The sequence below is a fragment of the Oncorhynchus mykiss genome, chromosome 28, assembly GCF_013265735.2.
Source record: "Oncorhynchus mykiss isolate Arlee chromosome 28, USDA_OmykA_1.1, whole genome shotgun sequence".
Lineage (NCBI taxonomy): Eukaryota > Metazoa > Chordata > Actinopteri > Salmoniformes > Salmonidae > Oncorhynchus > Oncorhynchus mykiss.
Window position 1 is genome coordinate 39,532,504 of NC_048592.1, and position 21,229 is coordinate 39,553,732.

The following is a 21,229-nucleotide window of genomic DNA, read 5'->3' on the forward strand; positions in this document are numbered from 1 at the left end:
CACGTTGGCTCAACCTAAACCTGTGGGATTGAAGAGAGAACACGTCGGCTCAACCTAAACCTGTGGGATTGAAGAGAGAACACGTCGGCTCAACCTAAACCTGTGGGATTGAAGAGAGAACACGTCGGCTCAACCTAAACCTGTGGGATTGAAGAGAGAACATGTCGGCTCAACCTAAACCTGTGGGATTGAAGAGAGAACACGTCGGCTCAACCTAAACCTGTGGGATTGAAGAGAGAACATGTCGGCTCAACCTAAACCTGTGGGATTGAAGAGAGAACACGTCGGCTCAACCTAAACCTGTGGGATTGAAGAGAGAACACGTCGGCTCAACCTAAACCTGTGGGATTGAAGAGAGAACATGTCGGCTCAACCTAAACCTGTGTGGATTGAAGAGAGAACATGTCGGCTCAACCTAAACCTGTGGGATTGAAGAGAGAACACGTCGGCTCAACCTAAACCTGTGGGATTGAAGAGAGAACACGTCGGCTCAACCTAAACCTGTGGGATTGAAGAGAGAACATGTCGGCTCAACCTAAACCTGTGTGGATTGAAGAGAGAACATGTCGGCTCAACCTAAACCTGTGGGATTGAAGAGAGAACATGTCGGCTCAACCTAAACCTGTGTGGATTGAAGAGAGAACAGGATAAGATCTTAAATTCAGGATATTGGTATTTTTCAGGTTCGCCCCATATAGGATCAAGATTTACCAAGCGTTTGTTACCAGGTGGATAGTTTTGTCTTTCTGATAGGACGAATATGAGTATAGTCACTTGAAACAAGATGACTTGGGTTTGAAAGAGCCTGGATTCAATCCGTGTTACAATGTAAAGGTTCAGTACTTTCCGATTGTGCCGCCATATGCAGCATTTACCGTGAACGTTGCCGTTAAATTTCAATGGCGCCATAACGCGGGATCTTCCACCATACTGCTGCAATACAGATTGAATTCAGGCCCAAGTTGGAGATCAATAGAATTTCATCTCTAGTGTCATCAGAACTCTGTGTCGTTGTTCTGACCAAGCCGATTCTGATTGGTTGGGCAGGGTTCCATCTCAAACTCTTGGCACCTGTGTGTAAAATATTCAGGAGCATTCTGTAGCCTAGAGCCTGGAGCCTAGCCTGGAGCCTAGAGCCTGGAGCCTGGATCCTAGAGCCTAGAGCCTGGAGCCTGGATCCTAGCCTGGAGCCTAGAGCCTGGAGCCTAGAGCCTCTCTAGACCATGAAGATTAGTTAGATCAGGCTCTCGCCATGCAAGAGTCAGATATCAAGATACTGTTGAATAATATTTATCTTTAACCTATCTACTACGCGTTACCTATTCATAAGCATTCAAAAAAGACGTGAAAGGGTCAAACAATATCATAGAGAAAAAGCAATTTTCTGCTCCCAAAAAGTGATCTTTTTATAAAGCATAATATCATACAACACGTTTCTCCATTGCTTTTTAACACTTGAAATCTTGTATGGAGGTGAACCACTATTCATTTCGATCCCAATGTGTTAGTGGATCAACAGCTCTGTTTGAAGAAGGTAGATGTGACGGCAGTCACTCTTTTATTAATATTTCAACTAAAACAAAAATATAAATGCAAATCAGTCAATTGAAATAAATTCATTCGGCCCTAATCTATGGATTTCACATGACTGGGCAGGGGCGCAGCCATGGGTGGGCCTGGGAGGGCATAGGCCCACCCACTTGAGGGTCAGGTCCACTCAGCCAGTCAGAATTCGTTTTTCTCCACAAAATAGCTTTATTACAGACAGAAATACCCCTCAGTTTCATCAGCTGTCCGGGTTGCTGGTCTCAGACGAACCCACAGGTGAAGAAGCCAGATATGGAGGTCCTGGGCTGGCGTGGTTACACGTGGTCTGTGGTTGTGAGGCCAGTCAGACTTACTGCCAAATTCTCTAAAATGGTGTTGGAGGTGGCTTATGGTAGAAAGATGAACATTACATTCTCTGGCAACAGCTCTGGTGAACATTCAGTCAGCATTCCAATTGCAATCTCCATCAAAACTTGAGACATCTGTGGCATTGTGTTGTGTAACAAAACTGCACAAAAGGCTGGGGCCCTTTTTGTTGTCCCCAGCACAAGGTGCACCTGTGTAATGATCATGCTGTTCAATCTGCTTCTTGATATGCCACACCTGTCAAGTGGGTGGATTATCTTGGCAAAGGAGAAATTATCACTGACAGGGATGTGACCACATTTGTGTACAACATTTCAGAAAAAATAAGCATTTTTGTGCGTAATTAAACATTTCTGGGATCTTTTATTTCAGCTCATGAAACATGGGACCAACACTTTCCATGTTGCGTTTATATTTTTGTTCAGTAGAATTGTTATTATAGTGGATAGTAGGCGGAGGTAACGTTCAGTCCTTAGGCCCTGTGTGTTAGACTACACCCTTCCACATTATCTTTGTTAAAAAACAATAAACTGGTATGAGGCTTTTTATTTCCTATGTAAAACCTACAATGTATTTTTTCCAATAATCAAATTGTTGCAGCTGAAAGAATGTCAACTACCTTACATGGACACACACACACACACACACACACACACACAATCTCACCACGGAGAGGATGTATGAAATACAGACAGCGGGAAGAACCCATCAATAGCATTTACAATGGAGAAAAATGTGTTAAAATGGAAAGTTTTGATCAATTCCAAAAAGTTTTTAATATTTGTATAATATATTACGCATTTGTGTTGACTTTACACTTTTGTAAAAAATAAAAAATAAACGTGAAAAATACAATAAACCGTGAAAAACGTGGGGAAAAAAACGACACTATTCATTTGTATGTTAGGCATATGCATAAATTGTAGCCTATTCTTCAAAAAAATCAAAGTGTTGATTAGAATCATGTGGCAAGCCTAGAATACACATGGATCCACTCCACCCGCACGCCCCTACAAACTCATCGGATGGAGACGGGGGGGGGGGGGGGGGGGGTCCTCTGCCAGCGCTCTCCTCTCTACACACACGACGACGCACGGGGTTCCGACTCCGACGCAGAGATTACCATAATGAAACAAGTCTGGTAGAATAAAGTGGGATTCTCCGTGGTGCTGCAGGAACACGAGCGTCTCTCCACAAGTCTACATTCCGTTGCAGCACGTTGTTCTATTTAGTTTGGGGAGACAAAGAAAAACATGTCGCCAACTTCTGTAGTCGAACATTTCTTGTTTTGTAATAGAAGACGAGGCGCACTTAAACTTTAGATGGACCGGAGTATGGGACGTTCGTTTCTTCGCTCTTCGAAGCCGTACATACACGTAATGAAATGATTCCTTGCGTTGCCGAAAATTCAGTTTAATAACAATTAAACTCATTATTCCAACATCCTCTGATGTTTGCTGGATATCATTGAGACACATTATGGACACAGAATGTTGGATTCCATCAAGTATTGACTGAGGACGCGCCGTTGAGGAACATTAACACTCCATGGAAACAGGCTCATCACTGTTCCCAACGTCTACAGGAATGGGGCCTTCCGTAGTATTACTCGTCGTTGCGGTTTTCGGTAAGAGACATTACAATATGTGTTTTACTGAATTTATAATAATGGTGTTCGCTGTCTAATTCTAACTTTTCAAGTAACTATAAAATAGAAATGTTCCTTATTTAAATAATTGAATATGACTTTTAATTGGAGTCCATATGAAATCCACTCCTAAACAATAGTGTGCACAAGCGCACGCACACATAATTATGATGTTAGTTCATCAATTTGGTTTCCGCAATTACTATTACTAGATGTTATAGACCCTCCGTATATTACTAGATGTTATAGACCCTCCATATAGGGCCAAACTGTACCTCATTAGGCCATAGTCTTGTGTAACCTTTGTTTAACCTTCATTTAACTAGGCAAGTCAATTAAGAACAAATTCTTATTTACAATGACCGCCTACAACCCCGGCCAAAACCCGGACGACGCTGGGCCAATTGTGCGCCGCCCTATGAGATTCCCAGTCACGTTCGGTTGTGTTACAGCCTGGTTTGGGCTTCATGTACATATATTTAGACTGTACCTAATTTTCTAAATATTTTTTCTCTATTTGGCCTGATAATTGTATAATATGGTAAAATACCCATGAGTCGAAAAGTTGTCACCAGAATTGAACAGAGTATTTGATAATGACTAATGTATTTGGCCAAATTGCTGGACATATTTGAGGCAAAGAAAGTAATAAAAGCGTAGCCATGGCAACAGGGTAGATGAACACAATGGGAGACAGGGCCCAACTACTCGAAACATTTCTACTAGCTCACACACACACACACACACACACACCCTCTCTCTCTCTCTCTAACAGTAGATTACTGAACTTAAACTGACCTGTTCAAATGACTTGGCCACCACTTCAAATGAGCTACGAGATAAAAATACCTTTTAGAATCCACTTACCCATAAGTGTGTTTAAGTGAATCTAACATTCAATTAAGTGGGACTTTATTGCAGCCTATCCCTACAGCAGTGACACCAGGCTCTCAGGCTGGATCCGTGTAGGCTGTAAAACCAGACTGTCAGACTGGATCAGTGTAGACTGTAAAACCAGGCTGTCAGACTGGATCAGTGTAGACTGTAAAACCAGGCTGTCAGACTGGATCAGTGTAGACTGTAAAACCAGGCTGTCAGACTGGATCAGTGTAGACTGTAAAACCAGGCTGTCAGACTGGATCAGTGTAGACTGTAAAACCAGGCTGTCAGACTGGATCAGTGTAGGCTGTAAAACCAGGCTGTCAGACTGGATCAGTGTAGACTGTAAAACCAGGCTGTCAGACTGGATCAGTGTAGACTGTAAAACCAGGCTGTCAGACTGGATCAGTGTAGGCTGTAAAACCAGGCTGTCAGACTGGATCAGTGTAGACTGTAAAACCAGGCTGTCAGACTGGATCAGTGGGCCATGGTCAAAAGTAATGCACTACATAGGGAATAGGGTGGCATTTGGGACAGAACCCAGAACAGAGTTACGTAATGGACGGACAGATTGCCAAGGCAGCAGCTACTCTTCCTGGGGTTTATTATGGATCACCATTAGTTCCTGCCAAGGCAGCAGCTACTCTTCCTGGGGTTTATTATGGATCCCCATTAGTTCCTGCCAAGGCAGCAGCTACTCTTCCTGGGGTTTATTATGGATCACCATTAGTTCCTGCCAAGGCAGCAGCTACTCTTCCTGGGGTTTATTATGGATCACCATTAGTTTGTGCAAAGGCAGCAGCTACTCTTCCTGTGGTTTATTATGGAGCCCCCTTTAGTTCTTGCCAAGGCAGCAGCTACTCTTCCTGGGGTTTATTATGGAGCCCCATTAGTTCCTGCCAAGGCAGCAGCTACTCTTCCTGGGGTTTATTATGGATCCCCATTAGTTCCTACCAAGGCAGCAGCTACTCTTCCTGGGGTTTATTATGGATCACCATTAGTTCCTGCCAAGGCAGCAGCTACTCTTCCTGGGGTTTATTATGGATCCCCATTAGTTCCTGCCAAGGCAGCAGCTACTCTTCCTGGGGTTTATTATGGATCCCCATTAGTTCCTGCCAAGGCAGCAGCTACTCTTCCTGGGGTTTATTATGAAACCCCGTTAGTTCCTGCCAAGGCAGCAGCTACTCTTCCTGGGGTTTATTATGGATCCCCATTAGTTCCTGCCAAGGCAGCAGCTACTCTTCCTGGGGTTTATTATGAAACCCCGTTAGTTCCTGCCAAGGCAGCAGCTACTCTTCCTGGGGTTTATTATGGATCCCCATTAGTTCCTGCCAAGGCAGCAGCTACTCTTCCTGGGGTTTATTATGGATCCCCATTAGTTCCTGTCAAGGCAGCAGCTACTCTTCCTGGGGTATATTATGGATCCCCATTAGTTCCTGCAGCAGCTACTGTTCCTGGGGTTTATTATGGATCCCCATTAGTTCCTGCCAAGGCAGCAGCTACTCTTCCTGGGGTTTATTATGGATCCCCATTAGTTCCTGTCAAGGCAGCAGCTACTCTTCCTGGGGTTTATTAATATGATGACTTGCAACTCGACTTTGACTTTAACACCAATGACTCGTGACTTGACTTGGACGTGAGCCTTATGACTCATGGCCAGAGCGACACGCATCCTCCAGCCTCCGCTGAAGTCCCACCTGCCCTGATACCCTTCCCGGCCCTCCCCAAGCCTCCCCGGCCCTCCCCAAGCCTCCCCGACCCTCCCCAAGCCTCCCCGACCCTCCCCAAGCCTCCCCGGCCCTCCCCAAGCCTCCCCGACCCTCCCCAAGCCTCCCCAACCCTCCCCAAGCCTCCCCGACCCTCCCCGACCCTCCCCAAGCCTCCCCGACCCTCCCCAAGCCTCCCCGACCCTCCCCGACCCTCCCCGACCCTCCCCAAGCCTCCCCGGCCCTCCCCAAGCCTCCCCGACCCTCCCCAAGCCTCCCCGGCCCTCCCCAAGCCTCCCCGGCCCTCCCCAAGCCTCCCCGACCCTCTCCAAGCCTCCCCGACCCTCCCCAACCCTTCCCAAGCCTCCCCGACCCTCCCCAAGCCTCCCCGACCCTCCCCGACCCTCCCCGACCCTCCCCAAGCCTCCCCGACCCTCCCCGACCCTCCCCGACCCGATTACAGACGGAGGCACAACAACTTCCAACTTTGTTCGACATTTGAAGCTGCACAAAGAACATTAAATCGTGGCTAATACAGCCGACAGCTATCCATCACACGAGGTTGTGTGTCTATGAGTGTGTGTAACTTGTTTCATGGGTTTCTGGAAGCTGGAAAAGATCAAATGAGCATATTTGTGGCAGAGTGCCTCCTAGATTGGTTGTGTACTCTTCCTAACCTGCTGATTACAGGGGGGTGCTTGAACCTCTGATTGTGTTTATGCTTCACACAAATCCCCCGCCCCCCCCCCACTCCCCCTCTCGGCTGTCCTCCACCATTTTGATCTTTCTCTCCGCTGATAATGAATGAAGAACGGCAGCTTATTTCATCTGAGGCACCGCATTCAGAAACAGTTTTCCAGATAGAAATGCAATATATAGATCTGTACTCGATTCTCTATTCTACACGGCAAAGACTGTTGTAGGTGATGTATTTCTATGCAACCACCGCACATGACCCGACCCGGCCTACCACGCCTGTCCCGCTGTCACAGAGAGATAGAGGGGGAAATGGAAATATAATGTTTCTTTGTAAAGTAATGAATATCTAGATTTTTTTTTTTAAAGCTTTCATGATTTGCGTAAATATAATATACTTTTACTCTTGTTTCAAATATGACATGGTATTACATTTGGTGAAGAGCACATTATGACTTGTTTAGGACTTGAGATTTGCCTTGATACTTGACAGTCTTGACTTGACTCGGACTTGCCTGTCTTGACTTGGGACTTGAGTGCTAAGACTTGTGACTTGTAAAACAATGACTTGGTCCCACCTCTGGAACATGGTAATATCAGGAACAGCACCATCTAGTGGTCAGAACCTGGTAATATCAGGAACAGCACCATCTAGTGGTCAGAACTGACTGATTTCTTAATATGAACTGTAATTCAGTAAAATCTTTGAAATTGTTCCATGTTGCATTTATATATTTGTTCAGTGTATATGAATTCTATAAATTAAGATGGCCAATTTGGATTTAATCAATTAGCTTAATTTCTCAGATATTAAATTATATTTCATCAACATAATGTCACAGGAATGCTGATCTTATCTGTTTCTAACTACAGAAACGATTTCAGAACAATCTGAGATGGTGGGTGTCATGGCTTGCTGAAATGACATGGATTGACCATAAATCAAAGAGAACCACCAAGCTCCCAGAGAAACTTTCCAGTTGGTTTTCTATCTATATCAAAGAGAACCACCGAGCTCCCAGCAGAGCTCTAGATCACAGAGAACTTTTCCAGTTGACACAGAACCACCAGTGAGTGAATGAGTCCATCTCCAAGACAAACGGCAATGTTGTGACAATGTTCCCGACCTGTAGTCGGGGTACTCAGGGTAGGTATTTTATCTTTTAAAAGTGGTATTTCCTGCTGGTATGCGCGTTCTGAAAATAATGTAGTTATATTTACAGTTTTGATATAATTACATGTGAAGTTATTGACACACAGTCTGTGACTAGTATGTAAGGGCTGGGTATCAGGTGCAACAGTACAGGATCAGATACCAACGAGCTGTTGGTCACATTTCAAGGAAGCTATTCAGGGAAACATATCGAGGAAACTCTTCGAGGAAATACTCGACAACACATGCCCTGATGTCATTTATGCCTAGGAGACTATAGTCGAACGACGTTGTCCACTTGAAAGAGTACCTGCTGTATATAAGGACTCCATACCACATTCATAACCCATACAAACCCCATTCATAACCCATACAAACCCCGTTCATAACCCATACAAAACACATTCATAACCCATACAAACCCTGTTCATAACCCATACAAAACACATTCATAACCCATACTAACCACATTCATAACCCATACAAACTCCGTTCATAACCCATACACACCACATTCATAACCCATACAACCCACATTCATAAACCATACAAACCACATTCATCACCCATACAACCCACATTCATAACCCATACAAACCACATTCATCACCCATACAAACCACATTCATAACCCATACAAACCACATTCATAACCCGTACAAACCACATTCATAACCCGTACAAACCACATTCATAACCCGTACAAACCACATTCATAACCCATACAAACCACATTCATAACCCATACACACCACATTCATAAACCATACACACCACATTCATAACCCATACAAATCACATTCATAAACCATACAAACCACATTCATCACCCATACAAACCACATTCATAGCCCATGCAAACCACATTCATAAACCATACAAACCACATTCATAACCCGTACAAACCACATTCAGAACCCGTACAAAACACATTCATAACCCATACTAACCACATTCATAACCCATACAAACCCCATTCATAACCCATACAAACCCTGTTCATAACCCATACAAAACACATTCATAACCCATACTAACCACATTCATAACCCATACAAACTCTGTTCATAACCCATACAAACCACATTCATAAACCATACAAACCACATTCATCACCCATACAAACCACATTTATCACCCATATAAACCACATTCATAACCCATACACACCACATTCATAAACCATACAAACCACATTCATCACCCATACAAACCACATTCATAACCCATACACACCACATTCATAAACCATACAAACCACATTCATCACCCATACAACCCACATTCATAACCCATACAAACCACATTCATAACCCATACAAACCACATTCATCACCCATACAAACCACATTCATAACCCATACAAACCACATTCATAACCCATACAAACCACATTCATAACCCATACAAACCACATTCATCACCCATACAAACCACATTCATAACCCATACACACCACATTCATAACCCATACAAACCACATTCATAACCCGTACAAACCACATTCATAACCCATACACACCACATTCATAAACCATACACACCACATTCATAACCCATACAAACCACATTCATAAACCATACAAACCACATTCATCACCCATACAAACCACATTCATAACCCATGCAAACCACATTCATCACCCATACAAACCACATTCATAACCCGTACAAACCACATTCATAACCCATACAAACCACATTCATCACCCATACAAACCACATTCATAACCCATACAAACCACATTCATAACCCGTACAAACCACATTCATAACCCATACAAACCACATTCATAACCCGTACAAACCACATTCATAACCCATACACACCACATTCATAAACCATACACACCACATTCATAACCCATACAAACCACATTCATAAACCATACAAACCACATTCATCACCCATACAAACCACATTCATAACCCATGCAAACCACATTCATCACCCATACAAACCACATTCATAACCCGTACAAACCACATTCATAACCCATACAAACCACATTCATCACCCATACAAGCCACATTCATAACCCGTACAAACCACATTCATAACCCATACAAACCACATTCATCACCCATACAAACCACATTCATAACCCGTACAAACCACATTCATAACCCGTACAAACCACATTCATAACCCATACAAACCACATTCATAACCCATACAAACCACATTCATAAGCAGTACGGAGAAGCATTTCATAATGTCTATGGCTAAATGTAATGTTTATAGGCTAAATGTAATGGTTATAGGCTAAATGATATGGTTATAGGCTAAATTATATGGTTATAGGCTAAATGTAATGGCTATGGCTAAATGTATAGGTTATAGGCTAAATGTAATGGCAATGGCTAAATGTAATGGTTATAGGCTAAATGTAAAGAGTTAAAGGTTGAGAGTGAATCTGCGTCTCTCACATGGATCGGCAGATCATTCCATTGCTGGAATGGGCCCTTGGGAAAGTTGCTGTGGGGGATGCTGAGCTGTTGATCGGGGTAGGGGTAGCCAGGTGGAAAGCATGGCCAGCCGTAGAAAAATGCTTTTTGAAATTCTCGATTATCGTAGATTTATCTGTGGTAACAGTATTTCCTAGCCTCAGTGCAGTGGGCAGCTGGGAGGAGGTACTCTTATTCTCCATGGACTTTACAGTGTCCCAAAACATTATGCAAATTTCTGTTTGAAAAAGCTAGCCTTTGCTTTCCTAACTTACTGCGTGTATTGGTTCCTGACTTCCCTGAAAAGCTGCATATCGCGGGGACTATTCGATGCTAGTGCAGTCAGCCACATGATGTTTTTGTGCTGGTCAACGGCAGTCAGGTCTGGAGAGAACCAGGGGCTATATCTGTTCTTAGTTCTACATTTTTTGAATGTGTCATTCTTATTTAAGATGGTGAGGAAGGCACTTTTAAAAAACAACCAGGTATTCTCTACTGACGGGATGAGATCAATATCCTTCCAGGATACACCGGGCCAGGTCGATTAGAAAGGCCTGCTCGCTGAAGTGTTTCAGGGAGCGTTTGACAGTGATGAGGGGTGGTCGTTTGACAGTGACGAGGGGAGGTCGTTTGACAGTGATGAGGGGTGGTCGTTTGACAGTGATGAGGGGTGGTCGTTTGACAGTGATGAGGGGTGGTCGTTTGACAGTGACGAGGGGAGGTCGTTTGACAGTGATGAGGGGTGGTCGTTTGACAGTGATGAGGGGTGGTCGTTTGACAGTGACGAGGGGAGGTCGTTTGACAGTGATGAGGGGTGGTCGTTTGACAGTGATGAGGGGTGGTCGTTTGACAGTGATGAGGGGTGGTCGTTTGACAGTGATGAGGGGTGGTCGTTTGACCGCTGACCCATTTCGGACGCAGGCAATGAGGCAGTGATCGCTGAGATCCTGGTTGAAGACAGAAGAGGTGTATTTAGAGGGCAGGTTGGTCAGGATGATATCTATGAGGGTGACGATGTTTACGCATTAAGGGTTGTACCTGGTAGGTTCCTTGATAATTTGTATTGGAGAAGAAGAGCCTATTCGAACTGGTTGTCAAGGAAGATGTTTTTTGAAGACTTAAAATTACTGAGTATTAAGCACATTATCCATATGAAGTCACCAATGACATGTTACAAATAAAGACTGGTTTGTCAAAGTGCTGTGAGCAGGGTTCGAAAACGGGGAGACCGCATTGGATTTCAAGTCTAACGCCTTAAATCGCTCGGATCTCGCAGCTTGCTGAGTCTCCCTACAAAAACAAAAAGTATCCACCACCATATTTTACAGTAGGTGTGGGGTTATTTTCTGTTCGTGCATTCTCAGTTCAATGCTAAACCAACACACTGGTGGTTACAAACACTAAGTTGACTTTTCCTTTAAACAGCTTGGAAAATTCCAGAAAATGATATCATGGCTTTAGAAGCTTCTGATAGGCTAATTGACATCATTTGAATCAATTGGAGGTGTACCTGTGGATGTATTTCAAGGCATCTCAGACTGTGGCTTATTAAACTAAGGTCTAGTCATTGATGTTATGTGTAAATTGTTCCCAGGAAACAATGACTCCTACTAAGCACTTTTTTTTGTTTAAATGAGTAGAACATATGCTGGTGCTAACAACTCTTGTTGCCACTGTTGAGTGCCTTACTAATTATAGCCTATTGTCTCTGTTGACTCCCATTAGGTTGGGCTGAGGGTTTGTAACCTATTGTCTACGTTGACTCCCATTAGGTTGGACTGAGGGTTTGTAACCTATTGTCTCTGTTGACTCCCATTAGGTTGGGCTGAGGGTTTGTAACCTATTGTCTCTGTTGCCTCCCATTAGGTCTGGCTGAGGGTTTGTAACCTATTGTCTCTCATTAGGTTGGACTGAGGGTTTGTAACCTATTGTCTCTGTTAACTCCCATTAGGTTGGGCTGAGGGTTCGTCCCTCCACTACTCAGAGGGCCGCTCCAACCGGCTGCTGTCCCTGGAGAAGACGTTTGGTCGTCCTGCTAAACACTACCAGTGTCACCACATGTTGAAGCATCTCCACCACGGGGCCCGGATCACCGTCCAGATTCCCCCCAACATAGAGGGACACTGGGTCTCCACCAGGTACGACTAAACCAGGCTCCAAACCTAGCCCCAACCCTAACCCTAGCCTCAACCCTAACTCCAACCCTAGCCTCAACCCTGACTCAAATCCTAATCCTAACTCCAACCATAACCCTAGCGTCAACCCTAACCCTCAACCCTAACTCTAATCCTAACACTAAATCCAACCCCAACTCTAACCCTAGCCTCAACCCTAACCTCAACCCTAACTCCAGAAATAATGGGATGCAAAGGAGCAAAATAAATAAATACAGTAGGGGAAGAGGTAGTTGTTTGGGCTAAATTATAGATGGGCTATGTACAGGTGCAGTAATCTGTGATCTGCTCTGACAGCTGGTGCTTACAGCTAGTGAGGGAGATAAGTGTTTCCAGTTTCAGAGATTTTTGTAGTTCGTTCCAGTCATTGGCAGCAGAGAACTGGAAGGAGAGGTGGCCAAAGGAAGAATTGGTTTTGGGGGTGACCAGAGAGATATACCTGCTGGAGCGCGTGCTACAGGTGGGTGCTGCTATGGTGACCAGCGAGCTGAGATAAGGGGGGACTTTACCTAGCAGGGTCTTGTAGATGACCTGGAGTCAGTGGGTTTGGTGACGAGTATGAAGCGAGGGCCAGCCAACGAGAGCGTACAGGTCGCAGTGGTGGGTAGTATATGGGGCTTTGGTGACAAAACGGATGGCACTGTGATAGACTGCATCCAATTTATTGAGTAGGGTATTGGATACTATTTTGTAAATGACATCGCCAAACTCGAGGATTGGTAGGATGGTCAGTTTTACAAGGGTATGTTTGGCAGCATGAGTGAAGGATGCTTTGTTGCAAAATAGGAAGCCAATTCTAGATTTAACTTTGGATGGGAGATGTTTGATGTGAGTCTGGAAGGAGAGTTTACAGTCTAACCAGATACTTAGGTATTTGTAGTTGTCCACATATTCTAAGTCAGAACCGTCCAGAGTAGTAATGCTGGACGGGCGGGCAGGTGCAGGCAGCGATCGGTTGAAGAGCATGCATTTGGTTTTACTTGTATTTAAGAGCAGTTGGAGGCCTCAGAAGGAGTGTTGTATGGCATTGAAGCTCGTCTGGAGGGTTGTTAACACAGTGTCCAAAGAAGGGCCAGAAGTATACAGAATGGTGTCGTCTGCGTAGAGGTGGATCAGAGATTCACCAGCAGCAAGAGCGACATCATTGATGTATATAGAGAAGAGAGTCGGCCCAAGAATTGAACCCTGTGGCACCCCCATTGAGACTGCCAGAGGCCCGGACAACAGGCCCTCTGATTTGACACACTGAACTCTATCAGAGAAATAGTTGGTGAACCAGGCGAGGCAATCATTTGAGAGACCAAGGCTATCGAGTCTGCCGATGAGGATGTGGTGATTGACAGAGTCGAAAGCCTTGGCCAGGTCAATGAATACGGCTGCACAGTATTGTTTCTTATCGATGGCGGTTAAGATATCGTTTAGGACCTTGAGCGTGGCTGAGGTGCACCCATGACCAGCTCTGAAACCAGATTGCATAGCGGAGAAGGTGCGGTGGGATTCGAAATGGTCGGTAATCTGTTTGTTGACTTGGCTTTCGAAGACCTTAGATAGGCAGGGTAGGATAGATATAGGTCTGTAGCAGTTTGGGTCAAGAGTGTCCCCCCCTTTGAAGAGGGAGATGACCGCAGCTGCTTTCCCATCATTGGGAATCTCAGATGATACGAAAGAGAGGTTGAACAGGCTAGTAATAGGGGTTGCAACAATTTCGGCAGATCATTTTAGAAAGAAAGTGTCCAGATTGTCTAGCCTGGCTGATTTGTAGGGGTCCAGATTGTGCAGCTCTTTCAGAACATCAGATGACTGGATTTGGGAGAAGGAGAAATGGGGAAGGCTTGGGTGAGTTACTGTGCGGGGTGCAGGGCTGTTGGCCGGAGTAGGGGTAGCCAGGTGGAAAGCATGGCCAGCCGTAGAAAAATGCTTATTGAAATTCTAAATTATAGTGGATTTATCGGTGGTGACAGAGTTTCCTATCCTCAGTGCAGTGGGCAGCTGGAAGGGGGTGCTCTTATTCTCCATGGACTTTATGGTGTCCCAGAACTTTTTTGAGTTTGTGTTGCAGGAAGCAAATTTCTACTTGAAAAAGCTAGCCTTGGCTTTTCTAACTGCCTGTGTATATTGGTTTCTAACATCCCTGAAAAGTTGCATTTCACGGGGGCTGTTCAATGCTAATGCAGAACGCCATAGGATGTTTTTGTGTCGGTTAAGGGCAGTCAGGTCTGGAGAGAACCAAGGGCTATATCTGTTCCTGGTTCTATATTTCTTGAATGGGGCATGCTTATTTAAGATGCTGAGGAAGGTATTTAAAAAAAAATACTGACGGGATGAGGTCAATATCCTTCCAGGATACCCGGGCCAGGTCGATTAGAAAGCCCTGCTCGCTGAAGTGTTTCAGGGAGCATTTGACAGTGGAGGTCGCTTGACCGCTGACCCATTACGGATGCAGGCAATGAGGCAGTGATCGCTGAGATCTTGGTTGAAAACAGCAGAGGTGTATTTAGAGGGCAAGTTGGTTAGGATGATATCTATGAGGGTGCCCGTGTTTACGGCTTTGGGGTGGTACCTGCTAGGTTCATTGATAATTTGTGTGCGATTGAGGGCATCAAGCTTAGATTGTAGGATGGCCGGGGTGTTAAGCATGTTCCAGTTTAGGTCATCTAGCAGCACAAGCTCTGAAGATAGATGGGAGGCAATCAGTTCACATATGGTGTCCAGATCACAGCTGGGGGCAGAGGGTGGTCTATAGCAGGCGGCAACGGTGAGAGGCTTGTTTTTAGAGAGGTGGATTTTTAATAGTATAAATTCAAATTGTTTGGGTACAGACATGGATAGTAGGACAGAACTCTGCAGGCTATCTCTGCAGTAGATTGCAACACCGCACCCTTTGGCCATTCTATCTTGTCTGAAAATGTTGTAGTTAGGGATGGAGATTTCAGAGTTTTTGGTGGTCTTCCTAAGCCAGGATTCAGACACGGCTAGAACATCCGGGTTGGCAGAGTGTGCTAAAGCAGTGAATAAAACAAACTTAGGAAGGAGGCTTCTAATGTTAACATTCATGAAACCAAGGCTATTACGGTTACAGAAGTCATCAAAAGAGAGCGCCTTGGGAATAGGAGTGGAGCTAGGCACTGCAGGGCCTGGATTCACCTCTACATCACCAGAGGAACAGAGGAGGAGTAGGATAAGGGTACGGCTAAAGGCTATGAGAATTGGTCATCTAGGACGTCCGGAACAGAGAGTAAAAGGAGGTTTTCTGGGGGCGATAAAATAGCTTCAAGGTATAATGTACAGACAAAGGTAAGGTAGGATGTGAATACAGTGGAGGTAAACCTAGGCAAAGGTAAACCTGAGTGATGGTGAGAGAGACATTGTCTCTAGAAACATAATTGAAACCAGGTGATGTCATTGCATGTGTGGGTGGTGGAACTGAAAGGTTGGATAAGGTATAATGAGCAGGGCTAGAGGCTCTACAGTGAAATAAGCCAATAAACACTAACCAGAACAGCAATGGACAAGGCATATTGACATTAAGGAGAGGCATGCTTAGCCGAGTGATCATAAGGGTCCAGTGAGGTTGGTTGGGGTCACGGCGATTCAGACAGCTAGCCGGGCCGTCGGCAGTCCAGTCGTGAAGGCCCGGTGGGGCTCGGCGTCGGCAGTAAAACGGGTCCGGATAGGTGATTGTAGCCCAGGAGTGGCTGATGGAACTCTTCAGCTGGCTCGCTCCGGAATAATTGATGTTTGCTCCGGGACCAACGTAAGCCAATAGTCACTCGGATAGCAGCTAGCTAGCTGCAAGATCCAGGTGTAAATGTCCAGAGCTTGCGGTAGAAATCCAGGGATATGGAGAGAAAATAGGTCCTAACCCTAACTCTAATCTTAACCCTAGCTCTAATCCTAACCCTAACTCTAATCTTAACCCTAACTCTAATCCTAACCCTAACTCTAATCCTAACCCTAACTCTAATCCTAACCCTAACCCTAACCCCCAACCTTAATGCAACATACAGTGACATTGGCGACGGTATTCAATCAAAGATGCGTTGTAGACAAGCACATTTCTTTTGATTTTTAAGGTAATTTACAGTTGAACCGAAATCTGTAGTGCAGTGTGCTTTTGACTGAATTCCCGTCTCCAACAGATACATTTTCTGTCTGGGGGGGAAATACTCAGACATGTGGGAAAGAATCAGTATGATGTTTACTTTGGAAACACACAACTCTTAAGTTCTGTCCCCATCCCCCTCTCTCTAAGTCCTGTCCCCATCCACCCCTCTCTAAGTCCTGTCCCCATCCACCTCTCTCTAAGTCCTGTCCCCATCCACCTCTCTCTAAGTCCTGTCCCCATCCACCTCTCTCTAAGTCCTGTCCCCATCCACCTCTCTCTAAGTCCTGTCCCCATCCACCTCTCTCTAAGTCCTGTCCCCATCCACCTCTTTTAAGTCCTGTCCCCATCCACCCCTCTCTAAGTCCTGTCCCCATCCGCCTCTCTCTAAGTCCTGTCCCCATCCACCTCTCTCTAAGTCCTGTCCCTATCCATCTCTCTCTAACTCCCCTCCCCATCTATCTCTCTAACTCCTCCCCCCATCCATCTCTCTCTCCGTCGGCCAGCTGTGAGGTACGTCCTGGCCCAGAATTCCTGACGCGGTCGTACCGGTTCTTCCCCAACAACACGTTCCAGGCCAACCAGTTCTACTACAGGGACAACCACTGCACCAGCCCCACCTACACCCTGGTGGTCCAGGGACGGCTGAGGCTCAGACAGGCCTCCTGGATCATCAGAGGGGGAACAGAGGCTGACTACCAGATCCACCGCACACAGGTAGGGGGGGGGGTGTCTTCCAGCATGACCGTGTGTGTGTGTCTGTGTGTGTTTATACAGTACATGTGTATCTATCCCACTACTCAGGTGGTGTGTCACAGTGCAGAGGTGGCCAAGGACCTGAGCCAGCGGTTGAACCGGAGCTGTCTTGGCACCATGAGGAGCAAAGCACCATGGGAACCCAATGTAAACTATGAGCTGTGGAGTGAGGAGGGCAGCTGTGACTGCTCCAGGGAGCTCAATTTCTCCATGCACGAGTTGCAGGTTAGTGAGGAGGGCTACGAACTGGAAGGTGGCCGGTTCAAATCCCACTTGGGAGCGGGTTGGCAGCTAGATGCCATATCCAGTTGTTGTGTTCTTGAGCAAGGCACTTGACCCTTAGAAACTGCCCAGGGGGCATTGCACCTCTGTTCAGACCACATCAACCTGTCTGTTTGTGTCTTTCCAAGGGAGAAAGTAGAAGATAATACATTTCTGTTGGACATTCTTCTAAATTGGACATTAAAGTATCCCCCCCCCCCAACCCCCAACCCCTCCGCTTCCTTCTCCCTCCCAACCCCTCCTTCTCCCTCCCAACCCCTCCTTCTCCCTCCCAACCCCTCCTTCTCCCTCCCAACCCCTCCTTCTCCCTCCCAAACCCTCCTTCTCCCCCCCCCACCCGCCTCCTTCCCCCCCCACCCGCCTCCTTCCCCCCAACCGCCTCCTTCTCCCCCCCCAAATCCTCCTTCCCCCCACAAACCCCTCCGCTTCCTTCTCACCCCTCCGCTTCCTTCTCTCCCCCCCAACCCCTCCGCCTCCTTCTCACCCTCCAAAACCTCCTTCTCCCCCCCCAACCCCTCCGCTTCCTTCTCCCCCTCCAAACCCTCCTTCTCCCCCCCCAACCCCTCCGCTTCCTTCTCCCCCCAACACCTCCTTCTTCCCCCCCGCCTCCTTCTTCCCCCCCCAACCCCTCCTTCTCCCCCCACAAACCCCTCCGCTTCCTTCTCACCCCTCCGCTTCCTTCTCTCCCCCCTAACCCCTCCGCCTCCTTCTCACCCTCCAAAACCTCCTTCTCCCCCCCCAACCCCTCCGCTTCCTTCTCCCCCTCCAAACCCTCCTTCTCCCCCCCCAACCCCTCCGCTTCCTTCTCCCCCTCCAAACCCTCCTTCTTCCCCCCCGCCTCCTTCTTCCCCCCGCCTCCTTCTCCCCCCTAACCCCCCCGCCTCCTTCTTCCCCCCCCAACCCCTCCTTCCCCTCCAAAACCTCCTTCTCCCCCCCCAACCCCTCCGCTTCCTTCTCCCCCCCCAACACCTCCTTCTTCCCCCCCGCCTCCTTCTTCCCCCCCGCCTCCTTCTTCCCCCCCCAAACCCTCCTTCTCCCCCCTAACCCCCCCGCCTCCTTCTTACCCCCCAAACCCTCCTTCTCCCCCTGCAGCTGCAGCGTGTGGAGAAACAGTACCTCCATCATAACGTGGATCACCTGGTTGAGGAGCTGTTTCTGGGAGACATCCACACTGAGAAATCCCAGAGGATTTATTATAGGCCGTCTAGCTATCAGGCTGCGTTACAACATGCTAAGGTTAGTACTTTACTGTATATCGTTGTGTGTGTGTGGTACTTCCACACTGAGCGTGCCCAGAGGATGTGCTACAGACCTTCTAGATACCAGGAATTCTTCCAGACCTCCAAGGTGAGTATTGCTCTGTCTGTTGTCCACCGCTTAACTTTACATACACTTAGGTTGGAGTCATTAAAAATTGTTTTTCAACCACTCCACAAATTTCGGTTAGGACATCTACTTTGTGCATGACACAAGTCATTTTTCCAACAATTGTTTACAGACAGATTATTTCACTTATATAATTCACTGTATCACAATTCCAGTGGGTCAGAAGTTTACATACACTAAGTTGACTTTGCCTTTAAACAGCTTGGAAAATTCCAGAAAATTATATAATGGCTGTGTGTGTGTGTGTGGGTGGGTAGAGTCCAGTGTGGGTGGGTAGAGTCCAGTGTGTGTGGGGTAGAGTCCAGTGTGGGTGGGTAGAGTCCAGTGTGGGTGGGTGGGTAGAGTCCAGTGTGTGTGGGGTAGAGTCCAGTGTGTGTGGATGGGTAGAGTCCAGTGTGGGTGGGTAGAGTCCAGTGTGGGTGGGTGGATGGGTAGAGTCCAGTGTGGGTGGGTGGGTAGAGTCCAGTGTGGGTGGGTGGGTGGGTAGAGTCCAGTGTGGGTGGGTGGGTGGTTAGAGTCCAGTGTGGGTGGGTGGGTAGAGTCCAGTGTGTGTGGGTGGGTAGAGTCCAGTGTGTGTGGGTGGGTAGAGTGCAGTGTGTGTGGGTGGGTAGAGTTCAGTGTGTGTGGGTGGGTAGAGTCCAGTGTGTGTGGGTGGGTGGGTGGGTAGAGTCCAGTGTGTGTGGGTGGGGTAGAGTCCAGTGTGTGTGGGTGGGGTAGAGTCCAGTGGGTGGGTGGGTGGGGTAGAGTCCAGTGGGTGGGTGGGTGGGGTAGAGTCCAGTGGGTTGGTGGGTGGGGTAGAGTCCAGTGTGTGTGGGTGGGGTAGAGTCCAGTGTGTGTGGGTGGGTGGGTGGGGTAGAGTCCAGTGTGTGTGGGTGGGTGGGTGGGGTAGAGTCCAGTGTGTGTGGGTGGGTGGGTGGGGTAGAGTCCAGTGTGTGTGGGTGGGTGGGTGGGGTAGAGTCCAGTGTGTGTGGGTGGGTGGGTGGGGTAGAGTCCAGTGTGTGTGGGTGGGGTAGAGTCCAGTGTGTGTGGGTGGGGTAGAGTCCGGTGTGTGTGGGTGGGGTAGAGTCCAGTGTGTGTGGGTGGGGTAGAGTCCAGTGTGTGTGGGTGGGGTAGAGTCCAGTGTGTATGGGTGGGGTAGAGTCCAGTGTGTATGGGTGGGGTAGAGTCCAGTGTGTGTGGGTGGGGTAGAGTCCAGTGTGTGTGGGTGGGGTAGAGTCCAGTGTGTGTGGGTGGGTAGAGTGCAGTGTGTGTGGGTGGGTAGAGTTCAGTGTGTGTGGGTGGGTGGGTGGGTAGAGTCCAGTGTGTGTGGGTGGGGTAGAGTCCAGTGTGTGTGGGTGAGGTAGAGTCCAGTGGGTGGGTGGGGTAGAGTCCAGTGTGTGTGGGTGGGGTAGAGTCCAGTGTGTGTGGGTGGTTGGGTGGGTAGAGTCCAGTGTGTGTGGTTGGGTATAGTCCAGTGTGTGTGGGTGGGGTAGAGTCCAGTGTGTGTGGGTGGGGTAGAGTCCAGTGTGTGTGGGTGGGGTAGAGTCCAGTGTGTGTGGGTGGGGTAGAGTCCAGTGTGTGTGGGTGGGTGGGTAGAGTCCGGTGGGTGGGTGGGTAGAGTCCAGTGTGTGTGGGTGGGGTAGAGTCCAGTGTGTGTGGGTGGGGTAGAGTCCAGTGTGTGTGGGTGGGGTAGAGTCCAGTGTGGGTGGGTGGGTGGGTAGAGTCCAGTGTGGGTGGGTGGGTAGAGTCCAGTGTGGGTGGGTGGGTGGGTAGAGTCCAGTGTGGGTGGGTGGGTGGTTAGAGTCCAGTGTGGGTGGGTGGGTAGAGTCCAGTGTGTGTGGGTGGGTAGAGTCCAGTGTGTGTGGGTGGGTAGAGTGCAGTGTGTGTGGGTGGGTAGAGTTCAGTGTGTGTGGGTGGGTAGAGTCCAGTGTGTGTGGGTGGGTGGGTGGGTAGAGTCCAGTGTGTGTGGGTGGGGTAGAGTCCAGTGTGTGTGGGTGGGGTAGAGTCCAGTGGGTGGGTGGGTGGGGTAGAGTCCAGTGGGTGGGTGGGTGGGGTAGAGTCCAGTGGGTGGGTGGGTGGGGTAGAGTCCAGTGTGTGTGGGTGGGG

General features: G+C 47.5%; 1 protein-coding gene across 1 annotated transcript in view; it reads left to right on the top strand.

The window, feature by feature from the left end:
• Positions 1–3,012: 3,012 nt before the first annotated feature.
• The window catches only part of LOC110508250 (protein APCDD1), a 33,404-nt gene continuing 15,187 nt past the window's right edge, over positions 3,013–21,229 (top strand). Inside the window, exons 1-5 of the mRNA XM_036966979.1 lie at positions 3,013–3,541; positions 12,396–12,582; positions 17,227–17,437; positions 17,525–17,701; positions 18,851–18,994. Coding sequence (XP_036822874.1) covers positions 3,463–3,541; positions 12,396–12,582; positions 17,227–17,437; positions 17,525–17,701; positions 18,851–18,994 — 798 coding nt within the window. The 5' untranslated portion in view covers positions 3,013–3,462. The remainder of the gene's footprint in view (positions 3,542–12,395; positions 12,583–17,226; positions 17,438–17,524; positions 17,702–18,850; positions 18,995–21,229) is intronic.